The following is a 15505-nucleotide window of genomic DNA, read 5'->3' on the forward strand; positions in this document are numbered from 1 at the left end:
TCTGAGAACCGAGGACATTATTTATTGAACAGCCCTCGTAGAGTTCCTTTTCAATATTATAAAATAAATATACCAGAATATGTATATACAAAGTTATATGTATCTATATCTAAATTAAGTGTTTGTGAAACACGTATCCCCGTGTATGGCAGTTTATGGCAAGGACTGAAGTTTCTCAAATGCAAGTCAAACTCCAAGATCAATGTCAAAAGGTCAATATTGAAATCCAAAGGAAAGTCTTGTAACAAGGAATGTATCGGTGAAATATGAAAGCCTTAATGCATGCTATGTCAAAGTATAGTAATTGTTAAGCCATTGTGTACACACTGAATTGTTGATGGATGCTTCTGTTATATCCAGATCATAAATAGGAACACACGGCAGTTGTAACAGGTCGAAAGGAGATGCTCACTCCTCCATGGCACCTGATCCCACGTCTGGTGTTTTGGAGGTCTGTGTTCTTTCTGCTCCAATTTTGCCTTGTTTAATGCTTCAGTGCTGTTCTCCATATCTTTCATAGACGAAAACACACGCCAGATATTAAGTGGCGGCCTCCAGATATATAAGTGGCGGCCGCCAGATAAGATATTTTTCCTACGTGACACCAGCGGGCTTCCGTATTGAACAGTAGTACAAGACAAACTTAAGGGTACTTACCACAAACAAAAAATAAAAATGGATGCGCGGGTTGATATATATTTTTTGACTGATTTTGTTTTGTATTAACATAAATAATAAATCCCTGAAATATAAAGAAATCGTAGGTTTTCCTTGGTGCTTAGATTTGAGATTTTATTTTGCCTTCTATATAATTCCATACAATATTTTTCACAATTTTTTACATTTATGACAAAATCTTATAAAATTCTCCAACTCTACTTGGTAAACTTTATTCAGGTTGTCAATTTAAATGTAAGTCTATGAGAAATAATGCTGATTTCTGAAAAAAGTTAGTTTGTATTATTTATCCTTATAATATCACATTTCGGTCTAGCATTCTGTCTTTTTCATAACGTCAAACCATAGGGGCTTGTTAAATGTAAAATAAATTTTAAAATCTTGAATCTTCTTTAAATACACTTAAAAGTTGTTAAAATAAAGATCCTGACACTTTCAGGCTAGAAAAACCACGTTTAAAAAAGACGTACCACACCTATATACATGACGCAAGCTCCCATCTTGGAAAAAATACCCCCGCCCACTTCAGCGCCTACTTCTGAACTCTAAACCATTAATTTATTTCGGTATCATGGCTCTGTCCCCTACAGTGATGATTTTCCTAAATGTTGACGCGGTTGTCAGTCGTGAACACGCGTTTAATGAACAGTAAACGGATACAATTTCTTCGATTTGAGCTCATCTCGCTGAATCGACCCAAAAAGAACAAAGCAAAATGCATGACAGTTTGTTTTGGATTTTTTTTAATGCACCGGAGTAAAACAACGATGTTTTTGATTAGAAATAGCAATTTTGCTACATAATTTTCAACTTAAAACTAGAAAATAATGTAAATTTTTATCTTCAATCTAATATTTTTTGATTAGGTCTTTTAAAAGATGTTTTTTAATGTGTTTGTCCATTTAATTCTTAAAAAAAAAAAGGTACACTTAAATCTGTGATGTTCGGTTGTGACACGGCGACACCCCCTATGTTCTATGTTTTAAACATCTATAAAATAAATTCAGTTAAACATTACTGAATGAACGCCAAATATAAAAGATATGGACACTGTGACATAACTTTTGATCAACCCTCGTATATGATACAGCAACAAATTTTTAAAATGGGTCTGTGTTTTTGCCCTGTTATGATTTGTATTACTTACTGGTTTGTGAGACTGATAATAACACTGTTTGTAAGCTTCACCTTTTATATTACACTAGATTACCTATAACCTTGGGATCCCCCAAACTCCAGGTATACTTTCGTTTTGTTTTTGATACGTTTAGTTTTTAATTCAATTCAGCTTTAAGAGAGTCCGTTTTCTTACGGTAAGTCGTAATATACATTTGATTTTCATGACTTTTAACCAAAGTTGATTAAAATTTGGAAAATGAAGTGCAGTAAGCATAACAGAGTATATATTGAAAACCTGTTATTTACCTTTCCGCTCCATGTTCTTTGTTTACAAACAGAACTTTAAAAACAAGCGACTTTTTACGTCCCTTTAAATACTAACTTAAATTGTTATAGTATATTTCATGCTGTTTTTCTGCATTTTTTTTTATTTGTTGAATACTTATTTTTAATTTCAATGCAGTCAAAATCTCCAGTAAGGAGATTCCAGGCCAGAAATACATGTATTTGAATTATGAATTATTAAATTTGTTTCGCTTTATGGATTAGTTGGTACCATTCTCGTCCCTTTAACTATGACTAACCGGGATAAAAAGGTGGATTCCCTTTGTAGAAATATGAATTTCAAGGGCACTTAATAATAAATTAACTTGATTTGCTTCACTCATATTTGATTGCAAGTGTGTAAACATGTAAATTATTATTTTTAGCTTTATTTACTCTCCATTTATCACCAACAATTTTAAATCATTTAAGATTTACGGCCCTTTTACAGAAATTGGGGCGCGGGTTCAAGAATTTTTTTTTTTTGTTTTGGGGTTTCCCTAAACGGAAAATATTGCATAGTACCTGTATTTTCCACACAGATTGCAAGTTTTAATTAACCATGCAAATTTTCTTGCAGGTTCTTCATTGCAGTTTTCGAGTCTTCATTTAAAAATCATGTTCAACAAGATCTCATCCTACTCACTCTTTTTATGTTTATTATCATCTTATTCTATGCAACAAACAAGTAAGTGTGTATGATTACTCTTTACTTTATATGTTAGTGTACCAAACTATTTATTATCATTAACATCTTTCCTTTTACGATCATACTAAAATTATTTTTAAAAAAAAAACAAACAACAGAGATCCTTGGTCACCATGTTGATGAATTTTTACCTGATCTTTTATAAGTTATTGTTCCTTGTAATGATTATGATGTTTCCAAGTAATGCAATTTCGCAATTTAAGCCAAGGCAGTATGTGACACGCAGAAAATCTTCAAAAGCACGAATAGTTCGTGTGCTCAGCAGTCTCTTTTCTTTGTCTTTAAAAAAAAATTATAATAATAATTAAATAAATAACGTTCTGTTTAAAGTTGAAAAGGTTCACTTACATGCTTTTTCAAAGAATGTGGTTATTGTTATACAAGATAACGAGATAAAAAATAAAATAAAATTACCACAGCCTTGTGGCTTGGTTTTTTGGGGTGAATCATTTTTATTGCGTTTGATACTAAGAACCTGCTCTAAATTGATTTGAAAACAAACTTAAGGGTCTAATATTCAATATTTTCAGACAAGCCTCGTCAATGTATGATTATTCAGGACAAACAAACGCTCATACTGCCCCGCGGTGAGTGCTTCGATTTTCTTTCTGGTGTAAATTCAAAACCGTTTTATCGATAAGCATATGATGTTTTGATTTCTGTTTAAAAAAAAAATATTTAATAAAAAATTTTGTCAGTCTTTTTCTTCTAGCCATATCTTTTTTTTTTTTTTAGAGAAACCTGATTTTTTGGACAATAGAAACAAGGAAATATGCCAAATAAAGGATTCAAGTAATATTTCAATTTTAAACACAGATATATACACTTATATTACAAAACTAAAGAAAAAGCGCAAGTTCGGTATATAAGGTTGTTTTTTAACCATTCTATATCTTAAAATTAATACTAGTATTTCTTTTTTTCAGATAGCAAAGCTTTACGTTGTGGCAACACAAGTGTTTCCATTAAACCAGAGTGTGTGTGCTCCTTTTATAATGTTTACGAAGGAAAATATCATACACATTCCTCTTGTCCTGGTATTGTTAAGTCAGACGATGTAAGATTGTTGAGATGTAAGTTAATTAACCATGATTTATTTGTGTGTCATTTTTTAATACTAATTGTTAGTCCATTATTTATACAATGAATTAAAGAGGGATTTTTCCCGTTATTTCTCAACCATGACAAGGAGCACACGGCGGGTGTGACCGGTAAGCAGGGGATGCTCACTCCTCCATGGCACCTGATCCAACCTCTGATGTTTTGGAGGTCCGTGTTTGCTCTGCTCCTATTTTGTATTGTTTTATGGACTCTTGATCTTGAATACAGTTCGTTATCCACCTATGTTTCATTATATAGTTCCACATAGAAATTGTTTACTTGCTTAAATGACCTTGATGGCATTATATTTATAGGTGTCGATTGTATGAAATATAGCGTGCCAAATAAAGGTCCGTGTATCAATGGTGGGAATCTTACTTGTGATGAGACTGGTCCTGATGTGCTGGCACCAGATATCAAATGTGACTGTCCACCTGGATTCAAAGGGATGTTCTGTGAAAATAAAATGGAAAAGGTATTTTCTCAATCATATAAAATACAAAGTAAATTAACAATTTTTACACACACACACACTTAAAAATATTATGCAATGTTATCTTTAGGTTACAAGAATTTGTGATAGAATTGAAAATTCTTCATTTCTTAACCTGAAGAACTGTGATGTTACAAAAAAGGACTGCATTACTTACAGTGAAAATAAGCGATATTCTTTCAAGTGTACTGAAACATCTGCGACAACCCAACAAGGACAAGGTAGTAAATAAAATGTCAATTATATAAAGAGCAATGATAGATCATTGCAAATTTGTAGGGAATTATTATACATTAGGATCTGTTTCTTGCAGTTGAATTACCACTCTGTAGAGAAACGGAAATGTCTACCACCCAGGTGAATTCGGTAGTGAATACAGTGATAATACCAAAAGCTGGCATCAATAACAAGAGTAAACTGTCCAATCAGCATGCCATATCAGGTGTCAGGGCAATGACGTCTTCTCTTTCAATCATTTTACTTAACCTTTACACCCTGCTGCAAATTTGATGAGTTTACAGCTGAATCAATGATCCCAAGATTTTTTCAATCATACATTGGTCGCATGTCGCACAATCAGTAAGATTCTTAGACAATTAAGATGTACGTTTTTAAAACTTTATTTCTTTATTCATTCACCATATCAACAGAGAGAGAGAGAGAGAGAGAGAGGGGGGGGGGGGGGGAGAGTATTACATAATATCATTTAGAAGAGCGAAGTAGTGACTGATACTAACAACTTTGTGTTTTATTCATTGTTCGAAATCGGTTGATAAGTGTCTTTTAGAAAATAAGAAACCATCTTTTAACCCTGTGTGATGCCTCAAAATTTATCTTTTATTATTCCGAGATTTTAGTAATCTTTTCTGGTTGCTATTTGTCCCTCGTGCGTCTGTCAAGTTTATTATCCCTGTCTTGTGATTTTACCGGTATTTTGGGATGTAGGGAATTTATATTTGATCACGAGAAGGATTTAAGAGACATTATACCTGTATCTTTATTATTTCTAAGGAAATGTTCAAAACGTACGTTTACAAACAACAACAGTAATTTACTTGCACATAACTATTTTGTTAGGAAGAAAAATGTGACCCAGTTCAACACAGGAGACCAGCATTTTGATCTATTTCATTTTTTACACATTCTGTCCATTTTACTTTTCTGGTTATTTTAATAGCCTTTTTGTGTTTATGCACGTCCAACTTGTCTTGGTCAACTGTGGAAATGTATTCATACATTTCAAAGTACTAAACCAGCATCCAGAATTTACTTATATGGTTTCTGTGATAAATAACCATGCACCTTTTAGACTCTTATGATAATATCTTACTGTAAAGTAGTGTAGTTTTTTGTTCTTTAATTTTTTTTTTAAATTATATTAGCTGACTGCTTGTTTTTTTAAAAAATATGTTGGTGCCAAATTCTAAGAAGAAAAGAAATTTGCTCAAATTAAAAAAAAAATCTTTAATGTGTGTTGCATTAGCTGTAAATTGCTTATACCTGTACCAAAATTACCGGTAGTTTAGGAATTAAATTAAGCCAAAATCTTATATCTAAATTTTTGAAGAGTTTAAATGTATTATTGAGTTCTTTCAAGAATAATGCAATCATGAAAATAAAATTAAACTACAAATTCTTCTTGGATACAAAATGTGCCAAATAATACAATGCACAAATGAAATGCAATAATATTTTTAGTAACTCGTGATACGGTTTCCATCCCGAATTACAAAGACTACGAAGTTCCTATTTTAAAAATATTTTTCATGAATATTTTGAAATATTTAATTTCCTTTTGAAAAAAAGGTCGTATTTAGATATTACAATGCAATTTCAGAAAACTATAATGGCAGAGGTCATCCTTGTTTGATTTTAGTTGTTATTTTATTGTTATAAATCATAATTTATATGATTCATACCTTTTATGAATTTTGTATCTATAATGGCAGGAGACACTCTAGTTTTTATGCGCCCGAATCGATAGATCCGAGGCGTATATTGTTTTTATCCTGTACGTCTTTTTATCTGTTAATCTGTTTGTCTGTTTATCTGTTTGTCTGTTTGTCTGTCTGTCTGTTGTCAACTTTAGCCTTCGCCATAACTCTTGAACCTGAGAGATAGACCCTTCATATTTGGTATGCATACTCAACCAATGAAGTTCTTTCAAATGACATCAAGGTCAATGACCTTGTGTCCTTGACTGTGACCTATATGCTAAAAATAGCTTTTTCGATCTTTCGCAATAACTTTTGAACGATGAGAGATAGAGACTTCATACTTGGTATGCTTACTTCACTAAGTTCTTTTAAATGACACCAAGGTCAATGACCTTGTGACCTTGACTGTGACTTATCTGCTAAAAATAGTTTATTGAACTTTGTTGCCGCCGGGCGCATAGTGTTTCACAAACACATCTTGTTTAAGAAGTGTTTTATTGTTAACTGTTTCTTGTGTATGAATCGTACATTTTATGAATCATGTATCTAATATGTATGCCTTTGTTATATATTTTTATTGTCCAACTTTTTCATATTTTATCCCTCGAAACTTTTTTTCTCGCATATTCAGTGCCTTTCTTTGTCATAATGGGGGAGTATATACATTTTGATGGGCAGTAGGCACACTGTCTATAAAAGCTCTCGATGTATATTCTTTATACTGTATGTAAATCTAATTCATTTTTTATCACTTTACATTTTCATGTATCGCATGTTTTCATTAAAAAAAAAGGAATAAAATCTTGACGAAGTGGAGAGGTCAAGTATTTCCAAAAATCTCAAGAGAACTCTTTTCCATTTGCAATTTTCATCAGAAGGCAGTTCTTCATGTTATTACTTATTTTAGGTATTTTAGCGCTTTTTCTGATCTACTTGAATTTACGTAGAGTATTTTTCAACTCTAGCTATATATGGACGTGATTTAAATAATGATCTCACATGTAGATTGGAGTACATTTGTACGGGTAATATTAACATCAGTGTGAATTTCGATGCTTCATAGATTTTTTAGGGTTCATTTTTCTCGTGTCTGTATTGCTCGAAAATACTAGTAGTATTTGGTATTTTTATTGCAAACTTGTATCAACATTTATGAAGTGACTGACTAAATTTGTTATAAATGGCATTTTTAGGATAGATGTTTACAGTGACTGATAAAAATGGTATCAATTAGTGCCAAATTAAAGATTGATATCTTGTATTTTTTGTAGATGTTTAAGATGTAAAATTTTGTACAAAAATTTATTTAATTTTATTTAAAGCAATATGAGCTGCATCTCTGATGTCAGAATTTTTTATTGCAAAATTGTGATTAACTATTTCAATGACAGAAAAAAAGAATGTTTATAAACTTCTGCTGTTCATATTTGTGATGAAAGAACTATTTATAAGCTACGATTGAATCAAATTTACATTATCATCATCCTGTACAATAATGATTTCTTATATAATACTGTATATTCGATTTTAGAGAAATCTTACTTCTGAAACAGCTTAAAACTTTATTTTATTCTTATTGATCAAAAAGGTTTAAGTTACATACAAATTTTTCATATTAACACATTTTAACAGCAAATTAAAATTTTCAAAAATCCAGCTCATATTGCTTTAAATACCCAAGAAGTATCTGGAAAAAAGAAGAAAAAAAATCTGAGGGGAGAATATTTTTGGAATTGAATATTAGCAATTTTAATATTAAATATAAAATTTCATTTTGGTAAAGATCATTATATATACTGAGTATTAAAATCTTACAAAATTATGAATTGGTGATATTTTGTATCGATGTGAAAATTTCAAACTTAGTTGCAAGTCCTTGTGTGAATACGTGGTACAGTACTTCTTTATGACATTTATTTGGATGGGAAGTTGTGAAATACTAAACATAATGTACATGTCACTTTTCATTGAAGGTTTTGAATCACAGAGTCTAAAACTCTTATCTTTGACGAGTGTTTATTGAATTTGCCTCTTTAAGTATGTATATAGAATTGTCTGTTTACACTGGTAATGATTAAACATCCAAAGAGAGAACAGGATTTGTAAATTATGTAATTGCAAAGAACTTTGTCACTAAATATTCACATTTACCGATGTAAAAGTCAAGTATTAAGTACCGTATAATCAGAACTTTTAGCGAGGATTTAATTTTGGCACTAATAGGGAGAAAACTGAGATCGCTAATATTGAATACTGAAGAACTATCGCTAAAAGATTAATTGCATTTTGGTTGAAAAAGCTTCTTTGGTGAGAATTTTAAAATCGCAAAAATTACTTCTCGCTAAAAATAAAATCGCTAAATTTGCGTCTTGCTAAAATTTTCCTTCCACTTACACAGTATTTAGCAAAATGTTTTCAAACCATTCCAAATGTTGTGATATTCAAAAAATTTTTAACTTGAGAAATATTTATCCAATCATTACCAAGATTTATACATTTTTAGATAACTTTATTACGAGATGTACTCTTTTTCAATTACAAAGTGATATCTATTCAGCTTGCATGCAAAAATATTGTTTATTACTTTGTATTTTAGCGTTGTTATGTCGTCAAACATTACGAGATTTATGCTCATCTTTATTTCATCTGTATGTATATGCTTAAACACTGATAATTTTAATAAATGATATATTAATACATGATAACGTTGCTCATTTGCTCCTCTTTGTTAGAAATATCAATACTGCAAATATATACGAGGGGCTTATCAAAACATTCCTGAACTGATGCGATAAAATTCATACTATATATATAGATATAATTTATTATACCCCTGCTTGAAAAGCGGGAGGGTATATAGTGATCGGGATGTCCGTCCTTCAGTCTGTTGCTCTTTGGGGAACTCATCTCTTATCCGCATCTCCTCTTTTACCCCTGAATGAAATTTAATGATACTTTCACGGAATCTTTGTTATATAGTGCAGTTGTGCACCTTATATTTTACTTTTTGATCAGTTATATATTTAAGGTTCTCCCAAGCAAATGACACTGCCATTTTATACCCCCCGCTTGAAAAGCGGGAGGGTTTATAGTAATCGGTATTTCCGTCCGTCCGTCCGTCTGTTACGCTTTGGGGTACCCATCTCTTATCCGCAGCTCCTCTCAAACCACTGCATGAAATTTGATGAAACTTTCACAGAATCTTTATTACATAATGAATTTGTGCACCTCCTATTTTACTTTTTGATCCGACAAATATTCATATAGGAGGCGGGGGGGGGGGTTATTATTTAGTGAGCTCATTGCTCACAGTACCTCTAGAAGGAATATCATCTACACGGGTGTTTTGTGTGAACAGAGGTCTAACTTGAGCAATTTAAACAGCCTTCTCTGAAGTTATCTAAACAAACCCCAGTGTTTCTTGTACATATATATATTACCTCCTAATGCTTCAATTTCTGGCACTACTTTGATTTATAAACGAAAGTTAAGACACTGACTGAGTTATATGCATCACTTCCATATTTCAAGGAAAAACGAATAAACACATGGTACGTGTTATTTTTTTAATAAAGTATTTCTTTCTTCAAATTATCCACCTAAAAAGCTTATAAATAATTTTTAAATTAAAATTAAGATTTATGTAACTTTTATTGAAATATAATCACTAATCTCAATTATAAGCTATCTAAAGCATCTTAATTACAAATTTTAAAAAAAAATGGCACATTCCACTAGGTGCAGGCTCTGGTGCCATAAAAGTTAGACGAGCTAACTTTTGACGTCAGACTCAAATCGTTATGAATTAATATTAGAAAGTGAGACTGAGATCAAAGGTGAGCTCATTTAATCTGTATGGACCCGATACCTGAACTGTAGCGTTATGGAGTTATAACTTTGTTTGGTCAAAACTAAAATATAAGTTCAAAGAGACTACATTTCTGCAGCAAAGCATTCCTCTTTGATTTTACGAAAACGACTGGTCAAGTTGTCGTACGGTTTATTTGATTTATACAATGCACAGTACTTTATTCCATCGACCAAGCCCCGGCTTCATGGAACAGATCTAGATATAAGTCAAAAATATTCAGTCACATGTAAGATGTAAAACTTTATAAATCGTCAACTTAACTTCTAAATATGCAGTATAACATCATGTTGGTGAAGCAATGTCGATGGATATTTTTGATTTCGTATGTCTGGAGCAAAATTTCAGGACAATGTAGACTTTAGCTTAAGATGCTTCCTGATGCAGTGGTACTTGAGTCTGCTTAGTAGTAGAGTTTCTGTTTGGACATGTCTTAATAACAAATAAACCCTAGCTTGATTTTATTTAGAAATTTCTTTTAAGAATTGAAAAACCTCTATAGAGAGACTCTTACATTGTGTAATTCGGTCTAAAAGGACTTTTGTTAAAACAATATCTAGTATACGATAATGGGGGCATTTCCAAGCTGTTTTAATAGTGAATTCTTTAAACCATACCTTTCGAATTTGTTTTTAATTTTTAATAATAAAATTCCAGCATCGTTTTGTTAAATACATCCTGAAGGTCGGTTTTTAATGCACTTTGAATTTTGAATTGTCCTTTTGCAGTGATTGGTGAAATGTATTTTCCAATCTCAGAGACCGTAGAGTGCTTCATTTGCTTCGTTAGAAAATAGGACATTTAAAAAAACGGTGTTACTGGTATGTAAATGCTGTCTCGGTATTATACTCTTCCGCGTAAAACGACATCAATTTGATTTTCATTTTGTCGATCTACACACAATTTAAAAAAACCTGTCATCTATCTCTACCCCCTACTGAATACTACATAACCCTTTCTGATATATTTTACATCGTAAATAACTGCAATCTGACTACTTGAAATAATGTTAGAAAGGACAGAAAACATTCAACAGAATTCTGAGATTTATCTAAACATTTTTGAGAGTTAGTCAGCCAATGAATCTACATGTGGTAATAAAAACATTCGACATGTGTCAAACCAGCGTTATTCAAGTACACGATAGATTAACAAAGTGTATAATGTATTAATATTCATTTTCACGCACTTCATAACATTAATTTTCACCTACTACACACGAAAGGAAAATCCAAACATCTAAAACAATCTAAAGTGCAAGGTTAAACATCTGTTTTCAGAGAAAAAACCCAAGCAAATTCAAAGAATTGTGGTATCTTGCTTTCGATGTATAGAGGTTAAGATCGATGCAATTATCTATGACATATTATAATAATCTTGTAGTGTGTCTAGACTGCTCTGTCCATCATACAAAAAAAAAATAAATTATTGAATGTTACTGTGAGTATCTGATATTCTAAAAAACCAGAAGTCTCTGTCGAGACTGTAGCTCTACTGGTTTATACTTAAAACAAAGGAAGAGAAAAGTAGCAGTTGGGACTTGAAACTTTAAAACAGCAATAAATAGAAAAATGATCCTTGTCACTCATCAAAATAAAAACCGATGCACAGAATTATGTATCTTAGTATAGTCTACTTGTGTGCCAAATTATATTTTAATCAGACCAAAACTGTAGGAGGAGTAGCATTTCAAAAGAATTTCACAGAAATTTCTATTTTTAGTAACCACGGCAACATTGTTCATCAAAATCAAAAACCGATGCACAGAATTATGTATCTTAGTGTAGTCTACTTGTGTGCTAAGTTATATTGTAATCGGACCAAAACTGTAGGAGGAGTAGCATTTTGAAAGAATTTCACAGAAATTTCTATTTTTAGTAACCACGGCAACATTGTTCATCAAAATCAAAAACCGATGCACAGAATTATGTATCTTAGTGTTGTTTACTTGTGTGCCAAGTTATATTGAAATCGGACCAAAACTGTAGGAGAAGTAGCATTTCAAAGAATTTCACAGAAATTTCTATTTTTAGTAACCACGGCAACATCGTTCATCGAAATCAAAAACCGATGCACAGAATTATGTATCTTAGTGTAGTCTACTTGTGTGCCAAGTTATATTGAAATCGGACCAAAACTGTAGGAGGAGTAGCATTTCGAAAGAATTTCACAGAAATTTCTATTTTTAGTAACCACGGCAACACCGTTCATCGAAATCAAAAACCAATGCACAGAATTATGTATCTTAGTGTAGTTTACTTGTGTGCCAAGTTACATTGAAATCGGACCTAAACTGTAGGAGGAGTAGCATTTTGAAAAATTGTTTACAGACAGACAGACAGACAGACAGACGGACAGACAGACAGACGGACGGACGACGGACGCATTACTATCGCATAAGCTCTTCTGGTCTCTGACCAGTAGAGCTAAAAATCAATTTGTCATATGATGACAACTATCATAGAAGAATCACATGTCATAAGTAATATGCAGGCTAGAAAAGCCATGTGTCTTTTAAAGCAAAAGGTTATGGGTTATGTAAAAATTCTTGAAAGGGTAGATTAATCTTCTATGCTAAGGCCATGAGGTTAAAAAATCAATTCTAAATTAATTCAAATGTTGCCAAGATAATGTAAATGTCAAAAATGAAAATCCTACGAAAGCCCAGAAGGTTCATTCGAGATTCCAAATACGAGATTCGAAATTCGAGATTCAAAATTCGAAATTCGAGTTTCGAGATTCAAGATCCCAACTAACCAATCAAAAGCGGGTTCAACATTTGATTACTCCCCTTTATTATGTTTTTACTATCAAAAAATCATTTAATATAATTATATCAAACGGGTCATTTGATTAAATTACAATGCAAGAAAAAGTGTTATATATATAAGAAGGAAATTTAAATAATTATTGGATTTTTTATCAGCAAGAAATATTTCAATTTATATTATAGATTCTTAAACATTAAATAGATGACATATATCAGGAGTATATATTTTTTTTGCATTGTCGACTTATCTTATTTTTTTAAGAAAAGACCTCCCCCCCCCCCTTGACATTGAACCCCCCGGGCTTATTGGACATTTTTTTTTACAAATTATATTTATTACACTTATTCATTATGTGTTACGTTACAATACAAAAAAATCGCTGGCGTAAAACCCCCAGAATAATCGCTCAACAAACAAAAAAACCCAACTATATATTACCCCACTTTACAAGAGAGAATGCTATTTAAGGAGAAATGTGGGATTATTACGTGATGCAGAGTCAGTCTGATAGCATGGACTAAGACAGAAATATATGTAGAGACAGTGTGAATCGACATTTAAAGTTTAAACAAAATAAATTCATGTTTGTAAACCTAGAAATACCAGTGGGTGTACAACGTAAACAGACTGGAGTGGCATATCTTTCTCTTATAATGTATAGTGGGGTATTTTTTTTTTTTGTTGAGCGATCATTCAGGAGATTTAAAATTTTTTTGATATTGTATACATGATGAATAAGTGTAATAGATATATTTTGTGGAAAAAAAACGTCCAATTAAGCCCTAAGGTTGAATATCAAGGGGGTGGGTGGGTACGTCCCGTCCACAGGTATCTGTCGTTTTCCTAATAGAGGAAAAACATAAAATTTAAGTTTAGTAGACAATAGAAAGATATATAAACTCCTGATATATGTAATCTATTTAATATTTAAGAATCTATATTTTAAATTGAAGTATATCTAGCTGATTAAAAATCCATTCATTATTTAAATTTCCTTCGAAATTATATAATACTCTTACTTGCACTGTAATTTAATTTAATTACCCATTTGATATAATTATATTAAACGATTTTTTGTTATTAAAAACATAATAAAGGGAAGTAATCAAATGTTGAACCCGACTTTGATTGGTCAGTCTGGATCTTGAATCTCGAAACTCGAATTTTGAATCTCGTAATCGTATTTGGAAACTCGAATCTCGAATGAGCCTTCTGGGCTTTCGTAATACACCCTGTCTTCTTTTATTTAAAAAATGCTAAGAATAGGCACGGGATGATTCTTACCCACGCTGTACCCTCCGGTCAGACAGGAACTACTTCATGCTTTTCCCAGGAAATCATATTACATATATACTATAGTATGCTATAAATAAATTTGAAATCTTTAAATACACCTAGTAATAACGAAATTACAGTAAAATATTTCAATACACGTACATGTAGTACCACATCATAACTTTATTTTCAAAATATTTTTAAATAGATCGTTGTTTAAACTTGAAGGTTAAGGTCTTGAGGTAAAAAACTAGAGTGCATTCCGAAAGGTCCTAAAACAAGTAAGGCACAGATAACGTAATGTACATGATTTTATATATAAAAAAAACATCTATTATTCAAAGGTTATCAGCAGTCTTAATTTTGTTGAAAAGAAGATCAAACTTCAAGATCAAGGTCATGAAGTAAATATTCATAGAATATTGAAAAAATTGTATTTGTGAAACACTGATATCCTCGTATTGCAGCTTATGTTGAGGGTTAAAGTTTCTCAATTGTAAGTCAGACTCCAAGGTCAAAAGGTCAAAATTGTTGGTATCCAAAGGCAGGTCTTATTGCAAGGAATATACCTAAAATTAAAAATAAGATATGAAAGCCCAAGTACTATTGTTAAAAAGTTAAAAGCAAAGTTAAAGCTTTTTAGTAGGTCAAACTCTACGGAAAAGATCAAAGGATCAAATTTGGTGGTACCTAAAGAAAGGTCTTATCACAAGGATCGAATCGGAATCAGAAAGCCCTAGAGCCAATGTGAAGGAAAACACATGTGAAATATGAGATCCATAGCCCCTGCCTACCTACCTTGTTAATCCAGCGGGCAATAAGGCAAGGGATAGAACTCCAATTCTCTCTATCTTTAGCATTTCTCCCCAAGTTACTTTGTGATCTTTCATTTTTCTTTTCCAAGGTACTTGTCTTCGCCAAGTGTTCTTTGGCCAACCATATTTCCTCTTCCCTTCTGGTCTCCATCTACTTTGGTGATGTTGGCTGGTTCTCTTTTACCATTCCCTATCCATTGCCATCTCCGTTTTGTCAATAAAGTTCTCATATCGTCTGTGTTTGCTTTCTCATGGTACTCCACATTGCAATAGGTAATTGTAATTGGACAGAAAATCCCCATGATCTTTCTGAGGCATCGATTGTGGAAACTAAAAAGCTTGTATGCTGTAGATTGGCAAATAATCGCGATAGTTTTAATTTCACTATCTTCGCGATTTATCATTTTTCCGCGAA

The 15505-nt window shown here is 32.0% G+C and overlaps 1 protein-coding gene across 1 annotated transcript; it reads left to right on the forward strand.

The window, feature by feature from the left end:
* The first annotated feature begins 1927 nt into the window (after positions 1-1927).
* LOC134258713 (uncharacterized) lies at positions 1928-8947 on the forward strand. Its single transcript, XM_062741249.1, has 8 exons — positions 1928-1991; positions 2702-2809; positions 3361-3417; positions 3566-3622; positions 3757-3903; positions 4246-4406; positions 4495-4645; positions 4738-8947. Exons 2-8 carry the CDS (start codon positions 2740-2742, stop codon positions 4932-4934), a joined length of 840 nt encoding a protein of 279 aa, XP_062597233.1. The 5' UTR covers positions 1928-1991; positions 2702-2739; the 3' UTR covers positions 4935-8947.
* Positions 8948-15505: the final 6558 nt, after the last annotated feature.

The sequence above is a fragment of the Saccostrea cucullata genome, unplaced genomic scaffold (assembly GCF_032062105.1).
Source record: "Saccostrea cucullata isolate Sc308-1 unplaced genomic scaffold, CSIRO_AGI_Scuc_v1 ctg27, whole genome shotgun sequence".
NCBI lineage: Eukaryota > Metazoa > Mollusca > Bivalvia > Ostreida > Ostreidae > Saccostrea > Saccostrea cuccullata.